Raw genomic sequence first — 23,249 nt, forward strand, 5'->3', positions numbered from 1 at the left:
TCATCCTCAAGATGTGGTTAATAATGAGCACATCCTCATGCAAAATGGGCAATAAGCTAAGGGTCCTAAAACTGGTTTCATGACTATTGGTTTGTCTTGTTAAACAGCCCATTATCTAATGTTGTCTTTGGGACCTCTCAAAATTTTGAATTAGGAACAGTCACGCTACACATGTACTTTAAATAAAGGCCATCAAGTTACTTTCATTTTTACTAAGTGAATAAAATACTTTAGATAATTTTATACTTAGCATAGTAACAGAGAATTTAAGAACAACTCCCCCAAACCTAGTCTAATACTAAAATAATTTCAGTAACCATAATATTTCATATGGGTCTAATAAAGTTCAAAAAAAAAAAAACAAAAAACCCAGAGACAAAGTCTTCTACTATTTCAAAGGTATAAAAGAATGTGATTTTATTTGCGAATGCTATAGACCAGAAGTGAAAGTGAAGTTGCTCAGTCGTGTCTGATTCTTTGTAACCCCATGGACTGTAGTCTACCAGGTTCGTCAGTCCATGGAATTTTCCAGGCAAGAGTACTGGAGTGGGTTGCCATTTCCTTCTCCAGAAGTAGGCAACCATTTTCTGTAAAGGGCTAATGGGCAAGTATTTTAAGCTTGCAGGCCATATATCTCTGTTGCAACCACTCAACTCTTCTACTGTAGCACAAAAGCAGCCACAAACAATTATGTAAACAAATATGGCTGTTTTACATTTTATTTACAAGACACCAAAATGGTCTGGCATTAGAGTTTACTTACCCTCAACCTCCCATAAGAATTAATGAAAAGAAGAATGTTGATTAACTTAAAGAAGCTGTCATAAATCACATTATTTTATTATGATATGTTTATTAAATATAATAACTAGAAACTGACATAACAATAACATTAAAAAAAATCAGCCTGTGGTCCAGTATTTTCATAATACCTTGGAAATTATTTCTATGTTAGCCATGGGAGCAAAACCTACCCTATGACATTTGATAAAAGTAAGTCCTTTATTGGACAGACTGATGCTGAAGTTCCAATACTTTGGCCACCTGATGCAAAGAGCCAACTAACTGGAAAAGACCCAGATGCTGGGTAAGATTAAAGGCAAAAGAAGGAGAGGGTGGCAGAGGACAAGATGGTTAGATAGCATCACCAACTCAATGGACATGAATTTGAGCAAACTCCAGGAGATAGTGAAGGACAGGGAAGCCTGGCATGCTGCAGTCCATGGGGTGGGGTGGCAAAGAGTCGGACATGACAACAGCATGAGTAAACTATCTTCTTATATGACATGTAGATCCCTCATTAAAAAAAAAGAAAATACCACTGCTATCAAGGCTTAACTACCTCTTTTAAATTACGAGAGTATTTATTTGCATGAGAAAGACTAAAATGAAAGCTATCAAAAAAAGACTGAAACTATCAAAGATTTGCATTGTAATTTAATGTTTACCTGGTAGTGATATGCAGGTTGTTGATAAACAGGCTGAGCTACCATCACAGGGGAACTAGATATAGAACGTGACTGTTAAGAGCAAAGAAAAGTAGCAAAAATTATTTTAGGCAAAATTCTTTAAAATTGTTTATGACAAAGTTTATCTTAACACTGTTACCTAAACCCTGTCAACTTACAGTTTATGACTGGAAATATAATTTTCCCACCTCTTATTGATATTATTGCAACTCCACTTCAAGTTTATTAAAATTATCACAATATTTCTACTTCCATGTGGTTTCATTTCCACAGTAATGTTAAAACCACCCCCAGAAAAGTTGCTTTTATGAATAAATACAGTTTCTAAGAGAATATTTCCCTGATGCTGGGAAATATTCTTTCCCTGATGCTGGGAAAGATTGAAGGCAGGAGGAGAAGGGGACAGAAAATGAGGCTGTTAGATGGCATCTCTGACTTGATGGACATGAGTTTGAGCTAGCTCCAGGAGTTGGTGATAGACAGAGAAGCCTGGCATGCTGCAGTCCATGGGGTTACAAAGAGTCGGACACGACTGAGTGACTGAACTGAAGACAATATTAGATGAAAACTAGCAGCTGGAGTTAAGGTGACATAGCTTATTTCCATTGCGGAGACAAGCAGTAGATGTTTACACAGCATTTAGAACTGAATGAATAATCATACCTTATTTGCCACTAATTTCCCACTACTTACAAATAATCAACATCCTATTCCTTTATTATATATTTAATTAAAGCAAGTGCATTATTTATTGAAGAATATTAAACTCTATTTTAAATAAGTCATCTAATAAATTTACAAGTGATTTGTTTGATAAACGTACATATAACACTTGATTATTCAGAGTAATAGAATAAACCTCAAAATAGATTATTTAAAGCCAGATCATTCTAAAACAGGCAAACTGTATTACAAAATAGGTAAAATAGGCTTTAAAGACAGCAATTAAAATTCAATTTGTATCAATGTATGGCAAAACCAATACAATATTGTAAAGTAAAAAAAAAATAATTCAATTTGTAACATGGGATCTAATTTGTACTGTTTTGTTTTAGTGTTCACCCATCCACCCCAAATGAAGAAAAGTATCATGGTTTTGCATAATTTTCAGACAATTGTGTACTAATAAAATTGTACTACAGATTAACATTTGAAAATAATAATGTAATTTATATTAACACATTAAAGGAGAAAAAATGATACTCTCAGCAGACACAGAAACTACACTGTTAAAATTTTCAATACCCTTTCAGGATAAAAAGTTAGTAAACAGAGTAAACAAATAACTTTCTTAATTGATTTAGGTCAGTAATTCTCAACCAGGTGGGACACTGCACTCCCAGGAAATATTTGGTAGTATTTTGGTTTTCATAAATGTAGGGAGGCTAGGAATCCACTAAAAATCCTGCAATGTACAGGACAGTTTCTGCAAAAAAGAAAAAATCATCTGACCCCAAATGTCAACAGTGCTAAGATGGAGAAAACTTGGTTAAAGTTTAGAGTATCTTAACATATCTATATCTACGTAGGTTTTGAAAGATACTCATATAAACCTTAATGATTAATTACTGAACTTTTTTCATTTTTTTAAGAACAAGATTATGGTGTTAAAACATAAATAATGTAGCAGAGACATTGCCAATGCAATAACTTGATGAGGAAAAATGAGAAAGAATGCTGAAGTATTGAAGAAATATATTGAATTCTAAATGACTGCCTATATGAGAGTTTGGCAGGGTTAATGATAAAATATCAACACTTAAAAATCCAAAGCATTATTACACACCAGTCGCAGTCTATTAGGCAACGTGATTAAAAAAAAATACACCATAATAAAAGCAACAAAAACTACAGAGTACCTAAGAATAAATCAAGCAAAAGATATGCCAAACTTTTTTTTACAGAGAAAGAAAAATTTTATTGATTGATGGAAACCCTAAACACTGTTTATGAATGGGAAAATTCAGTATCATGACTAAATGTCCCACGTAAATCTATATATTTAACACAATTCTAATAAAAATAGTCTCTTCACAGAGCTGAACAAGCTGAATTATAAAATGTATAAAAGCAAAGACTTAAGACAGATGAGGGACTCCTGAAGCAGAGAGTGAGATTACTGCCCTATCAGATTTTAAGATCTCTTACAAAGCAACAGGAATTGAAAAAAAAAAACTGGGCAGGGCAAGCAAGTATACCAATAGAACATAACAGAGAGCACAGAAAGACTCCCACACACAGAAACTTGGTGTTTTACAGAGGATTCATTTCAAAAAAGTGGAAGAGGATGGATTAGTCAATATATAAACTCCAAATTAAAGATCTAGATATGAAAAGCAGCAACACAGTATTAAAAATAGACACAAAAAGCCAAAACATAAAACATTAATACATCTATTAACATTAAAACAAAGAAACTGTGTATGACAAAAATCATAAAGTTAATGGACAAGGCACAAACTAAAAGATATTTACAACCCATTGAATTCATACCATGAACTCAAGAAGACAATCCCAACAGAAAAAAATGGGTAAAAGACATAAAGAGGAATCCAACAGAAGAAACTGAAATGGCAAATAAATATATAAAAATATATTTAGTATTACCACTAACTAGGCAAATGAAAAGTAAAACAAGATATCATTTCATAAAAATACTGGCAAAAATATTGGCAAAAATTAATTTTGTCAATAATATTCCAGAATCTAGTAAATCAACAAACTGGCAGATTATAGAGAAATTAAAGCTCTCATAAACTGTTACATAACCTCTATACCGGTAAATTTTAGAAAGATATTTGGGAACATTTAGTCATACATGTGAAGTCTATAAATGTAAAGTTTTACTTATATACATATGTCATGGCCTAGACCAAGGAAGGAAAAATCTTCCAGTCATACATGAGCATGAATACGTTTAAGAGTATTAATTTTCAGGTATTTCATATGGTCTTCTTCCTGATTTCATCTGTCTGCAAATATATCTGTGTACAATGAATTCTTTTCAAAACTCCCCTTTCACAATTACTTTTCCCCTGGACTATGAAAGGCACACTCCCAACTCATTTTGGATCTTGCTATAATGCTCTGTTTTGGAATGGAAACAGTAACAGAGCATCGAACAAATAGGTAATTTAAGAAGACAATACTTTTGAGAAATAGAAAAGAGCAAAGCAAAAAGAGCTTGTATAAGAAATATAAAGGGGGAGATAATGGAGAAGGCAATGGCACCCCACTCCAGTACTCCTGCCTGCAAACTCCCATGGACGGAGGAGCCTGGTGGGCTGTAGTCCATGGGGTCGCTAAGAGTCGGACACGATTGAGCGTCTTCACTTTCACTTTTTACTTTCATGCACTGGAGAAGGCAATGGCAACCCACTCCAGTGTTCTTGCCTGGAGAATCCCAGGGACAGGGGAGCCTCGTGGGCTGCTGTCTATGGGGTCACACAGAGTTGGACACGACTGAAGTGACTTAGTAATAGTAGTAGTACCTTATTTCAAATACACAGAACAAAATAAATTACATGATGGTCACAGAGATACGTATTAATTTACTCATTTGAACTTAAAAATAAAGTCAGAATTTTCTAATAGAAATTAAAAAGTTTTATTTGATTGACTAATTTGGTTAATTAGTTTTGCTGCTAACTGAATTACACAGTGGGCATTTTCCATTTTTTTTAACTGCAAGATAATTTACATGACATTTCAAATGTATAACAATGATTATACATATGTATAAAGAATAAAATGATAATCACAATGAGTCTAGTCAACATCCATCACTACACTTAAGACATTTTCCAATCTTACATGAAATCTATAGCTACAAAGTTTCATACAAATAATTTCTAAAGCAAATCTATTGTACAATGTATTAGGTTGGTAGAAAAGTAACTGTGGTTTCAGACCGTGAATTTTAAACCATTATAGCTAGGCTCAAAACAGCTTTATTAATCAAAAGAGGAACCACTACAATCAACACATTTTTGCTAACAAGAAATAAGTTCGTTTATTCTTGTAGCATAAAAATTGGTGCTTCAAGGAATTGACAAACTCTTGGAAAGCGTTTTCTGCCTCCTGCTAGTTGTGGAAGTGTTTTTCTACAATAACTTGTCAAGATGCTTGAAGAAGTGGTAGTCCACTGGGGAGAGGTAAGGTGAATATGGTGGATGAGGCAAAACTTTGTAGCCCAATTTGATCAACTTTTGAAGCATTAGTTGTGCAACATGTGGTCGGGTGACGTCATGGAGAACTGGGCCCATTCTGTTGACTATAGGCATTGCAGTTTTTGGTGCATCTCATTGATTTGTTGAGCATACTTGTCAGATGTAATGGTTTTACCAGGATTCAAAAGCTGTACTGGATCAGATGAGCAGCAGACCACCAAACAGTGACCATGATCTTTTTTCATTAGATGTTTGGCTTTGGGAAGTGCTCTGGAGCTTCTTCTTAGTCCAGCCACTGAGCTGGTCGTCACTGGTTGTCATATAAAATCCACTTTTCGTTGCAGGTCACAATCCGATAAAGAAATGCTTCACTGCTGTTATGCAGAATAAGAGAAGATGACACTTAAAAACAATTTAAAAAAAAATTTTTGGTCAGCTCACGAGGCACCCAATTTTTTTCACCTTTCTAGTTTGCGTCAAATGCCAAATGGCCACAGAATGGTTGACACTGAGTTCTTTGGCAACTTCTCGTGTAGTTTAAGATGATCAGCTTCGATTTTGGCTTTCTGTTGGTCACTGTCAACTTTCAATGGCCGGCCACTACACTCCTCATCTTCAAGGCTCTCATCTCCTCTGCAAAACTTCTTGAAACAGCACCGCATTGTATGTTCATTAGTAGTTCCTGGGACAAATGTGTTATTGATGTTGCAAGCTGTCTCTACTGCTTTAAGACGTATTTTGAACTCAAATAAGAAAACTGCTCAAATTTGTTTTTTCTCTAACATCATTTCCCTAGTCTAAAATAAACAGAAAGTAGTTAAGTCATTAGCAAAAAAAAACACAAAGCAAGAAATGTCATTAACATGATGTGTAACATAACCACATTTATTTAAAAATGTATTCCAATATCAAACAGCAAAGTTCAACAATGCAAGACCACAGTTACTTTTGCACCAACCCAATATGTCTAAACTATTTAAAACTCGGTAAATTTCAGATTTCAGCTTAAATGAGTGAGAGTATTCCTAATTTTTCAAAAAACCTTTAGAGGATATATAAGCAAAAAATTTTGAAGACTACTGTCCTAAACTCTCACACAATATATACAAAACCTAAATGGTTAATACAGTCCTTTAAAAAAAATTTTATACTCTATTATTTATTTACTGTTATATAACTTTTCTAAACAGGGTAATGCATTATAATAAATAATAATTGCATTTATTGTATATTACTGTATGTGTGTGTATGCACGCTCACTCTCTTTGTGACTCCATGGACTGGAGCCCAGCAGGCTCCTAAGTCCATGGAATTTTCCAGTCAAGAGTCCTGGAGTGGGCTGACATTTACTACACCAGGGGATCTTTCCAACCTAGGGATCAAATTCACATCTTCTCCATTGGCAGGTGGATTCTTTACCACTGTGCCACCTGGGAAGCCCTCCATATATTATCATCATGAGCAATATTTTCATTATATTTATAGAACTTTATTCATTTATATATATTTCAATCTCAGATCTGCTAAATGTAGATTTCCAGGTACTATTTCTGTTCAGGAAAAAAAAAAAAATCCTCCACATGTGATTCTCTGAATTTGTGGAATATGACCACAAAACATACCCCAAGAAAGCTCCAAATGGATTAAAGAGTTAAATATAAAGTAAAATGAAATCATGGAATAACTAGTAGAAAGTAAATCTGAGTAGTTTTCAGATCCCTAGCGGGGCAACATTGTAAAATTAAAAAATCAACTCATTTAGTCATAAAACTTTTAAACTTACAAAGAGTGAAAAAGATGAAAATACCATGTAAAATTTATATATAAAATAATAGTTTTAATTCCATATTAAAGTCTTACAAATTGATTGGAATAAAAATAGGACCTTAATGGCTAAATTAAAAAAAAATCACAAGCAGTTTATAAGTAGTATATGCAATTTAAAAATTGCATTGAAAATATTTCATGTAATTAAATTTTTTGTTGTTGATGTATAGTTGATTTACAATGTTGTGTTAATTTCAGGTGCACAGCAAACTGATTTAGTTACACACATATGTATATGCACACACACACGCATTTTTTTCAGATTCATTTCCTTATTCATTTCCTTTACAGGTTAGTACAATATATTGAGTACAGTTCCCCCAGTGTAGTCTTGATTGTAGAAAAAACTTAAAATGTCCATCAATACAGAATATACACTCATACAATGGAAATTAAATAAAAAATTTAAATCAATCAACTAGATGTACTAGGATCAACATGGTTTAATCTTAAAAAACATAATACTGAATAGAAAAACCAGATTATTTATATAGCATTTAAAAGCTGCCTAAAGCAACACAATATATCTATTTCTTAAGGATACCTACATTTGTAGTATAAACATATAAAATGGATAGGAAAGATACTCTGGTTAACCTTTGAGGAGGAAAAGAGGACAAGATAGTCAAGGCAAGGAGACTTTATTTGAATTTGTCATATTTTATTTTCCCCACTACCTGCCTCCTGAGAAACCTGTATGCAGGTCAAGAAGCAACAGCTATAATCAGATATGGAACACCAGACTAGTTCCAAATAGGGAAAGGAGTACGTCAAAGCTGTATATTGTCACCCTGCTTATATAACTTATATGCAGAGTACATCATGTGAAATGCTGGGCTGGATGAATCACAAGCTGGAATCAAGACTGTCGGGAGAGATACCAATAACCTCAGATATGCAGATAACCAGCTGCTAAAGAATCAGACTGCAGTGCAGGAGACTCCGGTTTGATTCCTGGGTCAGGAAGATGCCCTGGAGAAGCGATAGGCTACCTACTCCAGTATTTGTAGGCTTCACTGGTGGCTCAGTCAGTAAAGAATCCACCTGCAAATGTGGCAGACCTGGGTTCGATACCTGGGTTCGGAAGATTCCCTGGAGGAGGGCTTGGCAAACCAATTCAGTATTCTTGCTTGGAGAATACCCATGGACAGAGGAGCTTGGCAGGCTATAGTCCATAGGGTCACAAAGAGTTGGACATGGCTGAGAGACTAAACACAGCACAGCACACGCAGATGACACCACCCTATGAGCCCCAAGAAAAAGAAATACAAAAAGGCAAAATGGTTGTCTGAGGAGATCTTACAAATAGCTGAGAAAAAAGAAAAGCGAAGGAGAAAAGGAAAGATATATTCATCTTAATGGAGAGCTCCAAAGAACATCAAGGAAAGATAAGAAAGCTTTCCTAAGTGAACAATGCAAAGAAATAGAAGAAAATAACAGAAGAGGAAAGACTAGAGATCTCTTCAAGAAAATTAGAGATACCAAGGGAACATTTTATGCAAAAATAAAGGACAGAAATGGTATGGACCTAACAGAAGCAGAGGAGATTAAGAAAAGGTGGCAAGAAAACACAGAACTATACAAAAAAAGATCTTAATGACCCAGATAACCACGATGGTGTGATCACTCACCTAGAGCCATACATCCTGGAGTGCAAAATCAAGTGGGCCTTAGGAAGTATCACTACAAACAAAGCTAGTGGAGGTGATCGAATTCCAGCTGAGGCACTTCAAATCCTAAAAGATGATGGTGTTAAAGTGTTGCACTGAATATGCCAGCCAATTTGGAAAACTCAGCAGTGGCCAAAGGACTGGAAAAGGTCAGTTCTCATTCCAATCACAAAGAAGGGCAATGCCAAAGAATGTTCAAATTACCGCACAACTGCACTCATTTCACAAGCTAGCAAGGTAATGGTCAAAATCCTTCAAGCTAGGCTTCAATAGGATGTGAACTGAGAACTTCCAGATGTACAAGCTGGATTTAGAAAATGCAGAGGAATCAGAGACCAAACTGCCAACATCCACTGAAACATAAAAAAAGCGAGAATTCCAGAAAAACATCTACTTCTGCTTCACTGACTATGCTAAAGCCTTTGACTGTGTGGATCATAAATGTGGAAAATTCTTAAAGAAATGGGAATACCAGACCACCTTACTTGCCTCCTGAGAAACCTATATGTAGGACAAGAAGCAACAGTTAGAACTGGACATGGAACAGACTGGTTCCAAATTGGGAAAGGAGTACATCAAGGCTGTATATTGTCACCCTTCTTATCTAACATATGCAGTACATCATGCGAAATGCTGGGCTGGATGATGCACAAACTGGAATCAAGATTGCTAGGGAAAATATCAATAACCTCAGATATGCAGATGACACCACTCTTATGGCAGAAAGCAAAGAGGAACCAAAGAGCCTCTTGATGAAAGTAGATGAGGAGTCTGAAATCCTGGCTTAAAACTCAACATTAAAAAAACTACGATCATGGCATCCAGTCTCATTCAGTTCAGTTGCTCAGTCGTATCCGACTCTTTGCGACCCCATGAATCGCAGCACGCCAGGCCTCCCTGTCCATCACCAACTCCCGGAGTTCACTCAGACTCACGTCCATCGAGTCAGTGATGCCATCCAGCCATCTCATCCTCTGTCATCCCCTTCTCCTCCTGCCCCCAATCCCTCCCAGCATCAGAGTCTTTTCCAATGTGTCAACTCTTTGCATGAGGTGGCCAAAGTACTGGAGTTTCAACTTTAGCATCGTTCCTTCCGAAGAAATCCCAGGGCTGATATTCTTCAGAATGGACTGGTTGGATCTCCTCGCAGTCCAAGAGACTCTCAAAACTCACCACAGTTCAAAAGCATCAATTCTTCGGCGCTCAGCCTTCTTCACAGTCCAACTCTCACATCCATACATGACCACTGGAAAAACCATAGCCTTGACTAGACAGACCTTTGTTGGCAAAGTAATGTCTCTGCTTTTGAATATGCTATCTAGGTTGGTCATAACTTTCCTTCCAAGGAGTAAGCGTCTTTTAATTTCATGGCTGCAGTCACCATCTGCAGTGATTTTGGAGCCCAAAAAATAAAGTCTGACACTGTTTCCACTGTTTCTCCATCTATTTCCCATGAAGTGATGGGACCGGATGCCATGATCTTCCTTTTCTGAATGTTGAGAGCTTTAAGCCAACTTTTTCACTCTCCACTTTCACTTTCATCAAGAGGCTTTTTAGTTCCTCTCAAGGCAAATAGATGGGAAACAATGGAAACTGGGCCAGACTTGATTTTCTTGGGCTACAAAATCACTGTGGATAATGACTTCAGCCATTAATTTAAAAAATGCCTGATCCTTGGAAGAAAGGCTATGACAAACCTAGACAGCATATATATCATCTGGTGACCAAAACCATCCCAAAGAAACAGAAATCCAAGAAGGCAAATGGTTGTCTGAAGAGGCCTTACAAATAGCTGAGAAAAGAAAAAAAGAGAAAGGCAAAGGAGAAAGTGAAAGATATTTTCCAGTGAATGCAGATTTCCAGAGAATAACAAGGAGAGATAAAAGGCCTTCTTCAATGAACAATGAAAGAAGTAGAGAGAAACAATAGAATGGGAAAGACTAGAGATCTCTTCAAGAAATCTGGAGATATCAAAGGAACATTTCATGCAAGTATGGGCATGATAAAGGACAGAAATGATGAGGACCTAATACAAGCAGAAGGGATTAAGAAGAGATGGCAAGAATACACAAAAGAACTATATGAAAAAGGTCTTCATGATCAGGGTAACAATGATGCTGTGGTCACTCACCTAGAGCCAGACATCCTGGACTGTGAAATCAAGTGGGCCTTAGGAAGTATCACTGCAAACAAAGCTAGTGGAGGTGATGGAATTCCAGTTGAGCTACTTCAAATCCTAAAAGATGACGGTGTTAAAGTGCTGCACTGAATATGCCAGCAAATTTGGAAAACTCAGCAGTGGCCACAGGGTTGGAAAATGTCTGTTTTCATTCCAATCCCAAAGAAGGGCAGTGCTAAAGAATGTTCAAAGTACCATACAATTATACTCATTTCACATGCTAGTAAGGATATGTTCAAAATCCTTCAAGTTAGGCCTCAACACTATGTGAATCGAGAATTTCTAGATGTACACGCTGGGTTTAGAAAAGGCAGGGTAAACAGAGGTCAAATTGCCCACATTTGTTGGATCATGGAGAAAGGAAGGGAATTTCAGAAAAACATGTACTTCTGTGGATGTTTGTTTGTTTCCACAATAAACTGTAGAAAATTCTTAAAGAGATGAGAATACCAGACCACCTTACCTGTCTCCTAAGAAACCTGTATGGGGGTCAAGAAACAACAGTTAGAACCAGACATGGAAATATGGACTGGTTCAAAATTGGGAAAGGAGTATGTCAAGGCTGTATATTGTCACCCTGCTTGTTTAACTTATATGCAGAGTATACAATGCGAAAGCCTTGCTGGATGAATCACAAGTTGGAATCAGGACTGCTGGAAGAAATATCAACAACCTCAGATATGCAGATGATACCACTCTAATGGTAGAAAGCAAAGAGGAACTAAAGAACCTCTTGATGAGGGTGAAAGAAGAGAGTGAAAAAGTTGGTTGAAAACTCAACCTTCAAAAAACTAAGATCATGGCATCCAGTTCCATCACATCAAGGCTAACAGAAGGGGGGAAAAGTGGAAGCACTGACACATTTTACTTTCTTGGGCTCCAAAATCACTGTGAATGGTGATTGCAGTCATGAAATTTAAAGGCACTTGCTCCTTGGAAGGAAGGCTATGATAAATCTAGACAGCAAGGCTATGACAAACTTAGACAGCATATTAAACTTGGAAGGAAGGCTATGATAAATCTAGACAGCAAGGCTATGACAAACTTAGACAGCATATTAAAAGAGAGACATCACTTGGCCAGCTAAGGTCCGTTTGTCAAAGCTATGGTTTTTCCAGTAATGTAAGGATGTGCGAGCTGGAGTATAAAGAAGGCTGAGCACTGAAGAACTGATGCTTTTGAATTGCAGTGTTGGAGAAGACTCTTGAGAGTCCCTTGGACAAGAAGGAGATCAAACCAGTCAATCCTAAAGGAAATCAACCTTGAATATTCATTGGAAGGACTGATGATGAAACTCCAATCCTCTGACCACCTGATGGGAAGAGCCGACTTACTGGAAAAGACCCTGGCGCTTGGAAAAATTGAGGGCAGGAAGAGAATGGGGCAACAGAAAATGATATGGTTGAATGGCACTACAGATTCAATGGACATGAGTTTGAGCAAACTCTGGGAGACAATGAAAGACAGGGACCTGCTGCAGTTCATGGGGTCACAAAGAGTCGGACACGACTGAATGACTGAACAACAACAAAATCTTGCCAACTAAAGAACAGAGTACAGAAAACCATTCTTAAATAGAGACTAATGAAAAAAAATGAGCAGTAGTTACATAGCTGTCACTTTATTATATCTGTCTGTGGCTGAAATATTTCAGAAATAAAAATTTAATAGCAACAGATGAAAACCCTTTTAAAATGAAATTACTTACAGGCCAAGGTGGTGGGGCAGAAGTAACCTCTGGAGTATGAAAATAAGCAACACCATTATGATAAGTGTAAGGATATCCAGTTGAAGTTGTTAGATACATTGTTCCAGCTGCTGGCATTATACTGGAACCTAAAACAAAAAGGAAATAGTAATAATTGAAACGTTCAGTTTAACATTTAAAAATGTAATTTCTGAACAATGAAAAATGTTTATCTTTACACAAATATAGCTATAGTAAAAACTGAATATTAAAAATTCTTTACACATCCCATATATTAAAGTATCTTTGAAGCATTTATTTTCAAACTTACTACCCTTAGAGCTTTTGTAGCTTATGGTAAATAAAAAGAAACAAGTTTGATCAGATCAGATCAGATCAGTCACTCAGTCGTGTCCGACTCTTTGCGACCCCATGAATCGCAGCACGCCAGGCCTCCCTGTTCAACACCAACTTAATTCTGGTTTTAAAGTAGTATAATGAAATAGAGAACTTTACAATTGTGATTATTATCAGCAAAGTACTTATTTTTACAAATATAAACTACATATAATTTAGAGTTACCTGAAGACTACTGACACTGTAGCAAAGTCTCTAAGATCTCAGTAAGACCATCTATTTGTAAAAGCCCAAAGAAGATGGAGGCAGTGAAACTGGACAAAATACTTGTTCTACCTTAAAAATTCTTAGATCTACTATCAGCAAGTACTCACTTATGCTATGACTGTATTTTACTCTCTAGTCTCCCTTTGCTACAATTGCTGTTGTTGCAAACATGACCACAGACCTTCATGTTGTTAATTTTGGGTCCTCATTTCTTTTCCCAGGTCAAGTTATATATACTCTTCCCCACAAAATAAAAAAAGTCCTTTTTGTCAGGAGAAGACTTTAAAAATTTTATATGCCAAGTCAGATTTAAGTCCTTGACTAATAGGTTACATAAATTACTGAGGTGGCAATCCTCCTTCCACTATACTGCTGCTGCTGCTGCTAAGTTGCTTCAGTCATGTCCAACTCTGTGCGATCCCATAGAAGGCAGCCCACCAGGCTCCCCCGTCCCTGGGATTCTCCAGGCAAGAACACTGGAGTGGGTTGCCATTTCCTTCTCCAAAGCATGAAAGTGAAAAGTGAAAGTGAAGTCGCTCAGTCATGTCTGACTCTTAGCGACCCCATAGACAGCAGCCCACCAGGCTCCTCCGTCAATGGGATTTTCCAGGCAAGAGTACTGGAGTGGGGTGCCATTGCCTTCTACGTCCTAGTGTGTCTCAAAATTTAAAATTCATTACAACAAGCTAGACAGCTTGTTAAAATACAAACTCCAGGTCCCCATTTCAAGAGATTTTTGATTCAAGAGACCTGGGATGGGGCCTGAGAAACTGTATTTTGATAGAGCCCAAGTTAACTATTGGTGGCTGCAAACCACACTGACAGCAGCACTAGCCTTCTACTCTAAGTAGCACTACTACTCAGCTCATATTTTCACGACATTTCATCCAGTATTATTACAGCATATTTTAGTGGTTCTTATTTTCTTGAGAATCTGATGAAAGCCAAAGACCCTTTTCACAAAAATATATATATTCAAACAAAATTCTGCATGCAATTTGGAAGGTCCGTGCAATTCCCTCCAAAGATCACCTTTTAGGTACCACAATTAAATAAAGAAATTTTTATTCTTAATTTAGGTACCACAGTTAAATAAAGAAATTTTGAGTGATTATTATTACAATGCATTGGACTAGGCCTTAGTGATACAGCCAAAAAGAAACAAGAAAAAAATTGAGCATGCCATGGTCTCTATCTTCACAGAGGTTAGGATCTGGTAAGGAAGACAGTCATTAGCTAATTACACAACTAATTATAATTTTGATAAATACAAAAGGCAGTATAGGTAGTACAGGTTATTATATTGGGTAGTATAGGGTACTGGAGAAGGCAATGGCACCCCACTCCAGTACTCTTGCCTGGAAAATCCCATGGACGGAGGAACCTGGTAGGCTACAGTCCGTGGGGTCTCGAAGAGTTGGACACGACTGAGCGACTTCGCTTTCACTTTTCACTTTCATGCATTGGAGAAGGAAATGGCAACCCACTCCAGTGTTCTTGCCTGGAGAATCCCAGGGACGGGGGAGCCTGGTGGGCTGCCGTCTATGGGGTCGCACAGAGCTGGACACAACTGAAGCAACTTAGCGGCAGCAGCAGTACAGGGTACAACGCTGAACACTATATATTGTATGTCTAGTAATTGTGAGGAAATTGATATTTGGGCTGAGTTTTAAAGAATGAATGGGATGGCAAAGTCACTGTAGGTGAAGAAAACAGTGCATCAGAAATATGGTTATGTTCTGGAATGAAGGATGGCTAAACGATTAAAGCATGGAAAAGATAAGAACAGCTCAAAATAAGCAGAGAATAACATGATAAGATGGGCATGTTTGAAAGATCACTCTGGCTGCCTTATGTGTGATGGGTGGTAAAGTACTGACAGCAAAATTGGATTCAGAAAGATCAGTTAGGAGGCTTCTTAAGTAATTAAGTCAAGCAGAGTGGGTAGCTGGGACTAGAATGTTGGTAACGGAGATGTACATGCCTAGTTTCTAAAACAATGACTTTGCCTTTATAAGCTGTATTTTCTATTTACAAAATAGAACAATATCTCACAGGTTGCTGTAAAGATTAAATGAAATAATTAAAACCCATAACGTTGACCTTTATGCTAAACAGTTCTTAAGTAACTATTTGTTTGTTTGAAAGCATTCAGGATAGTACTGATTTATGTTCTGTTTTTAGCAACCTGTGGGTTGCATAAAACAGGTTTTTATGAACACTCCCAGTTGTTTTTACTGATGGTGATAATGGATTAAGAATTGTTATTATATGTTATAGCTTAACTCTTACAACTAACAGCAGTAGTCTGAAAATATTCAGCATTCTGACATATTTAGTACATTTCATTTTGGAGTATCAACTTACTAAGGACATGTCAGTTATCTTATAAATTAACAAATACTAGGTCAAAATTAAATTTGATCTCTGTTAACTTCTAAGTCAAAAGCAGAACAGTCCAAATGAGCACAATCTATTAATTTGTTAACAGATGTATAATAACTACATAATGTTTTGAACATCCAAATGGACACGTGGACACTAGTTTCAAATTTTATGCAAAGTTTCTCCTTCTAGCCAAAGATTCTGTTAGAGATTTTAATACTATAGGTTAAAAGGTAACCATAAAGATGCCTAATTTAATAAACGGGAAAAGTGAGGAAAAAAGAATAAGAGTTGAAAGTATTCTGGAAATTTGAGGAAGGCACTTAGCCAATCTAAAGCTTTAGGGGTTGTTTCTTCTGATAATTATGATACATATGGTTGGGTTACAGTATATACCATACAACCAGAGTTTCTGATATTTTACATTTTTACTTTCAGTAATTTTATTCTAATTTTAAATTACTCTATTAGAAAAACTTTAAAATAGTAATTACTTCTAATTTCTTTCATAATTTTAAACTATATTTTAACCATACAATTTTTCCTTTAAAGATGTAACTATTTGGAATATAGTTAAACATTATTATTTATATACATTTCCCCTAGCCTCCTCCATCCCACAAGTTAACGTATTTAATTTGTGGTAAGAAATATTCATTTGCCTACCACCTTCGCTAAAATAACTTTATTAAATCAAGGAAACCTGATACTTTAATGAAGTTCTATCAATAGTCTTACATTTTGAAAAAGAACCATGCAAAAATATTGAAAAATATATTAGTTCTCAATACATACGAGGGATCCCTACTTGTTGCTTTCTTATTGCCGGGCCAATGTTCAGTTTCTTATCCTTGTAATTAAGTTTTTCAGCCTAAAATAAGAAAAAGTACATTACTTTATTATCACACCTTGAAAACAGCAAGGCATAGTAGAAAGCGCAAAGCCTTTGGTTTAAAATAGATTTGGGTGTGAATCCTGGTTCCAATGTACTGACCCTAATTTTCCTCATTTGGCAATTTGAGTTGTGTTACACATGTGGTCCCAGCTGAGGTTAAACAGGGAGACATTTTGTTTTCTTTTTTCAGCTTTTATACTGTAAACAAATGTCCTTTTCATGTTCTATTTACTGTCATGTTTTTCACATTTTTGTGCCTTATGTTAGTATTTTTGCTACTTAAGATGGCTCTCAAGTGTAGTGTTCAAGTGCTGGCTAGTGTTCCCAAGTGCAAAAAGACTGTCTTGTGTTTTAGCAGAGAAAGTATGTGTTAGCTGGGTTAATTCACACATGGGTTTAGTGCTGTTGATCATGAGTTCAATGTTAATGAATCAAAAATGTTACATGTAATCTTTAAACAGAAGCACACATAAAACACAAGTTATATATTGATTGGCTGATGAAAATATCGTAAACAGAAGTTTGTGAGAAACTAACCCTGTATTTTCTAGGTGCAGCACACTTCAATATTTGCTAATTCAGTGTTTATGATGATTTTATAGAACACAACCACTATAAATAATGAGAACTGACTGCATATGACTTAATAAAATGTAATTAAAATAAAATTTTTTCCTAAAAAATTAAATGCTACACTTGCCAAACTTAAGAGTTATTATATACTGAACTGCTGGGTTTAGATTTTTTTTCTATGAATGTTCTTAGTTTATAAGTTTTTCATAGGAGGGAAATAATCTCAGATAATCTCATTTTAGGAATCTACATTCATAGCATTTTTTAGGAATTCAAAGTGCTATTAACACATCAGAAAAGACTCATCCCTAAATTCTCAGTTTAAGAAAATAAAGTGAAAAGTTATAATTTCACAGCCAAACTTACGCAATTATTTGGCATTTGTTTTTCTGTAGATAAATTTATCTTTAATTTTTAATTATTTTTTGGAGACCAATGATAATCTCAGGATACAAAGAAAATAAATTTTTTTAGCAATCAATTATTGTACCAGAACCCTACTATTAAATTAATACCTTAAAGCAGGGGTCCCCAACTTCTGAGATCTAATGCCTGATGATCTGAGGTGGAGCTGATGTAATAATAATAAAGTGCACAATAAATGTAACATACTTGAATCATCCCAAAACCATATGCCCCAGGTCTGTGGAACAACTGTTGCCACCAAACTAGTCTCTGGTGCCAAAAAGGTTGGGGACCACTGCCTTAAAGGATTAGTTTCAAAGAAAGAAGTTTCAAAAATGAAGTTAAATACACCAAAGTAAAGAGTTCCAAAAAGGAAGTTGTATACACCAAAATATCTTACCTCTTGTAAAATTTTTTGTGCATCTTCTTGTGTTTCAAAAGTGACGAAGCCATACCTAAATAAATCCATTAATTATTATATTAGAACATTACATTGATATTATACTAAGATTAAATATATATATTTTTAGAATGGGCCACAGTAGGAATGAACATTTGTCTATGGTGTACCAGTATGCAAAACTTAGAGGAGAATTGTTCACAGCTTAACATGGTTATCTTCTTAAAGGGAGAGGCCTAAAAAAAAAAATAACAACCCAGGGATCTTAAAACAGTATCAGACCAGAGCTGTATGCAAGGCAGGAAAACATGAGAGATTTGTGTTCGGGTTTACAAATTAGGGTGCAATAAATTTCAGCCCACAGCAGTAACCTCCTTTTAAAATGACATAAGTTTGCTTTCAATAGAAATCAAAGTAAAAAAAGAATCTTTAAAAAATTAAAAATTGAACATGATAAAATATTTTATCTTGGTAAATGAGTACACATATTATTTACTATTGTTAGCATATATAAACTGAGAATGTAACTATTAGTATATTTCCCAAATAAAATAAATTAAAAATATTATACAACCCAGGTTTTATATCTGCTTTTCATATATAATAGTTATCTTCAGAGTATAAATCATATGATCAAGATACAAATACACAGTGTAAGTGAAGTGAAAGTTGCTCAGCTGCGTCCGACTCTTTGCAGCACCCACAGACTTTACAGTCCATGGAATTCTCTGGGCCAGAATATCGGAGTGGGTAGCCATTGCCTTCTCCAGGGGATCTTCCCAATCCAGGAATCGAACCCAGGTCTCCCGCAATGCAGGTGGATTCTTCACCAGCTGAGCCACCAGGGAAGCCCAAGAATACTGAAGTGGGTAATCTATCCCTTCTCCAGGATATCTTCCCCACCCAGGAATCGAACCAGGGTCTCCTGCATTGCACATGGATTCTTTAACAGCTGAATTACACAATATATGCCTTGTCCAAAAAGGCAAAATAGGTAGATAAAAAGGGATGAAAGAAATAAAAAGTATATCCCCCCCACCAAATTTAATCTCTATTTGGATAATTTTAGGAAACTCTCTTGAGTAATGCTCAACTTTATTTTCCTCAAATTGTGTATGTATATTAAGTTCCTCAGTTGTGTCCGACTCTTTGCAACCCCATGGACTGTAGCCTGCCAGCTCTTTTGTCCATGCAATTCTCCGGGCAAGATTATTGGAGTGGGTAGCTGTTCCCTTCTCCAGGGGATTGTTTCAATTTAGGGATCGAACCCAGGTCTTCTGAATTGCAAGCAGATTCTTTACTGTCTAAACCACCAGGGAAGTGCCAATTCATAATTACTAATAAGTAATTATGTATCATGTAGTTAATAAACATTTACTATTTTATTCAATTCATAATTACTGTATTGTATATGAATTTCCTTTTTCAATAAAGGAATTTCTTTATTTGCTCAAGTATTAAACAAGGGCTAAAGAAGTATTTTTACACTTTTTAGTAGAACACATATACCACCCAGTGGAAAAGCCATAAAATACAGTCTACACTGCTATGTGTTATTTTCAATGATTTAAAAATGGATATTACAAATTCCATTAAGCCAAATATAAGTGGTACAATTTCACTTCATCATATTATTTTTTGTCGGGCTCAGAAGTCTCTTGTTTATATGCAGAATTTGTTTATATTATATGTTTATATCTGTTAATCATCTCTGCAGGATCTCATCTTGTTATAAGTGTCCACCTGTCATATTTACATGTAGTTTCCCACTAATATTTTACCCATCTTATTGGTCCTTTCTTTTATGCCTATGAATATGTATATATTGCCTCTTTTTTAAGAAAATAATCATTCATTGATTTTTTTAACTTTGCAATCAAACTTCTCAAGTGAGTACACTATGTAAACTACCTTTTTCTTCTCTGATATTTGGCTTTTGTATATCCAATTCACTAAAACAGCTCTAATGTCACCAGACATTACTAGCCAAATCCTAGTGCTTTATTCTTTAATTTTCATTCTCCTTGATTTGGCAATTAAAAATCATTCTCGCTAAGATTATATTTCTTAGATTAGTCCCCTGGTTAGGTCTCTGAGGCACAAGCTACAGACATTCTTTTGTGTCAGCCTTTTCCAAATTAAGCTCTCTCTAGTCTAAAGCAGGTATACAACTCCAAAAGTATCAGATTCCTTTAGCTTCTGGTTCCTTGGCTACTGGACATCAGCTACTCAACATTAAGTGCTTACTACCTAACAATGAATGGTCCCTCAGCCTTTGCAAGAATAACTTTACAACAAATTAAGGAATATTAAAGCATCCTCTTTCCTCTAAAATACCCACACCCCACTCCCCAACACATGGAGATCAAAAGGAAGGAGAAAGCAGCCATGAAACTCTCTTTTTAAAAATGGAATCAGGACTTCCCTGGTGGTCCAGTGGTAAAGAATCCTCCTGCCAATTCAGGGGACATGGGTTCCATCCCTGGTCTGGGAAGATTCCACATGTGGTCAAGCAACTAAGCCTATGCACCACAACTACTGAAGCCTGTGCACCCTACAGTCCCTGCTTGCTGCAACTAGAGAAAGCCCAGGCACAAAAATGAAGAACCAGTGCAGCCAAAAAAACCCAAAACACAACCAACGCCCCACCCTCCCACCAAAAAACAACAAAACAGCCAAACTTCACTACAACTTCCTTCTTTAAAAAAAAAAAAGGAACCAAAGTAAGGCAGAATACAAAATGTAGCAATCCAATAAAAACACAGTTGTTAATTCTGTGTACTACCTATAGTGATACTAACCCTTTGGAAACTCCAGCTCTGTCATTTACAATCTTCACTTCTTTTACAGATCCATACTGGGAAAAAAATTTTCTTAAATCATTTTCATTTGTCTAATGGTATAAAAATAAAACACAAAAAAACCCATTTTAATTGATAAAAGATGAAATAACTTCTGCTTGTTTTGGAGACAGAAAAGGCAACACAAATTAATAGTATGGATATAAGGATGCCTGTCATCATAAAAACTGCATGAAATCACTAGGTTATTAAAATCAATATTAATACTTTGCTTTATGCAGAGTTGTTAATACTATGTTGTTAAATTATTACATAGCAATAAAATATTTTAAGCTGAGTTTTCTAAAACTACAAATAAAGCTTGTTCTCTAGTTAGCTATTTTTTGATAAAACTGTACTAGGCATGCCTATAACTATACTAAGGGCATATTATTATTGGTTCTTGTGATTCAGAGAGGCCTACAGTCATGGCAGTGGAACTAGGTTATGCTGGCCTCCACCAGTCACTCTATTTTTATTTTAAAATTTATTTTTAATTTAAGGATAATTGCTTTAAAGAATTTTGCTGTTTTATGTCAAACAATCACTCTATTTTAATGAGCATAGTCATCAGGAAAGTTAAGGTCTTAGAAAGGAAATATATTTACAAAAGTACCTGAACTCAATTTGTGGTAACAACAGAGAGGCTACAAAACTTTAAGTTTTTAGACATTTTATCTGTAGTCAATATACATACGGACATTATGATGATACACAAAAAATATTGAGTCATAACTAGACTATCATGTATAAGATGTCTACAAAGATGGTTTGGCATATCTGGCAATTAAAATAATCTCATAACAGACCCACATCACCTTTCCCTAGAGCATTCACTCTAAATTCATTGCAATTTCATTTTCTGGTTCAACTGTGCTTGCCCACAAGAAAAACTTTAAATATCCATAGAAAAAATTTTTCTTTACATATATATCTAGGAAAAGACATGCCTAATGGTAGAGCAATACCTCTTGAGTTCCACAGGTACCTCATTGCTTTAGAAAAAAAATAAATTTTTAGTTGGTAACCTAAAGCTTGCTAAATTGGATGATGGCAAATACTGAGTTAATCTAGGTACAACAGTCTTATTTCAAAAAACACAAAATGGAATCAACATCAAAGATTTCTATTAGAGACTTGAAAACAAATTAATTAAACCATTCTCTGATAGAAGAATCACTAGCTCAATTTTGCATCTCCATCTCTGTTAAAAACGAGACAGAAAGTCAAGATTATCAAATATTAAAAGGGATGGGCTCTAGGGGTCTAAAAAGAAGAATTTTATGAAGTTTGAGACTGCTTGCTACTGTGTTAAACTACTTCCTTGATGGAAATTATCTATGGTTTTGGGTAAGGTGTAACTCGAAGAGGGAGAACCTTACCAATTAACTTAAAGCTAAGATTGTATTGTAATGGCCCCCAAAGTTTATATTGTAGCTGACAGGCTTCAATAAAAACTGACACTAAACTAATGAGAACCCACTGTATAGCACAGGGAACTCTACTCAATGCTGTGGTGACGTAAATGGGAAAGAAATCTAAAAAACAGGGGATATATGTATACCTATAGCTGGATCACTGTGCTGTATAGTAGAAACTAAAACAACATTGTTAAGCAACTATACGTCAAAAAAGATAAAAAAAAAACCCTACACTTAACCTAGCCATACAAACTATTATATTGATGATTTATTTAAAAATATGCTAAGCTAATATAATATAAATTCTGAATAAGAATATTTAACTTGAATATTTATGGTCAGTTATTAATATTTTCCATGGAAACAGGAAATCTTTTTAAAAGTAAGCATTTCATAAGAAATTATTTCCCTTAATTTATTATTAGTGAACCAATCACACACTTGCTTAAGACTCATAATTTTGATAAACACATTGTGACATTCATCTTGAGCAGCAAAGAGGCAATTCCATCCAAATTGTGAGACCCTGATTGTTGGAAAACAGTGAGTGATAAATACTATACCCTAATTGCACAAGGATTTTTTTTTTAAGACAATTCTCCCTGAAATTTCCAATATGTAATATGGAAGCCTGGAAATCCTTCTATATATTCCCTTGGAATAAAGAATGTTCCACTTAAATTATCGATGCCTGCCTTTCCCGTA

At 35.5% G+C, this 23,249-nt stretch overlaps 1 protein-coding gene across 15 annotated transcripts in view; it reads right to left on the reverse strand.

Annotated features, from left to right (window-relative positions):
• Positions 1–23,249, reverse strand: part of BOLL (boule homolog, RNA binding protein) — an 83,912-nt gene that overhangs the window by 55,453 nt on the left and 5,210 nt on the right. For 10 of the 15 annotated variants that reach the window (XM_055573024.1, XM_055573022.1, XM_055573025.1 and 7 more), the window contains exons 3-7: positions 21,085–21,176; positions 18,284–18,338; positions 16,806–16,881; positions 13,023–13,150; positions 1,449–1,520 (exon numbers count right to left, since the gene is read on the reverse strand). In XM_055573024.1, the coding sequence (XP_055428999.1) occupies positions 1,449–1,520; positions 13,023–13,150; positions 16,806–16,881; positions 18,284–18,338; positions 21,085–21,176 (423 nt within the window). The remainder of the gene's footprint in view (positions 1–1,448; positions 1,521–13,022; positions 13,151–16,805; positions 16,882–18,283; positions 18,339–21,084; positions 21,177–23,249) is intronic. The other 5 variants (XM_055573021.1, XM_055573018.1, XM_055573029.1 and 2 more) reach the window with 3 other exon arrangements.

This window comes from Bubalus kerabau, chromosome 3 (genome assembly GCF_029407905.1).
Source record: "Bubalus kerabau isolate K-KA32 ecotype Philippines breed swamp buffalo chromosome 3, PCC_UOA_SB_1v2, whole genome shotgun sequence".
NCBI lineage: Eukaryota > Metazoa > Chordata > Mammalia > Artiodactyla > Bovidae > Bubalus > Bubalus kerabau.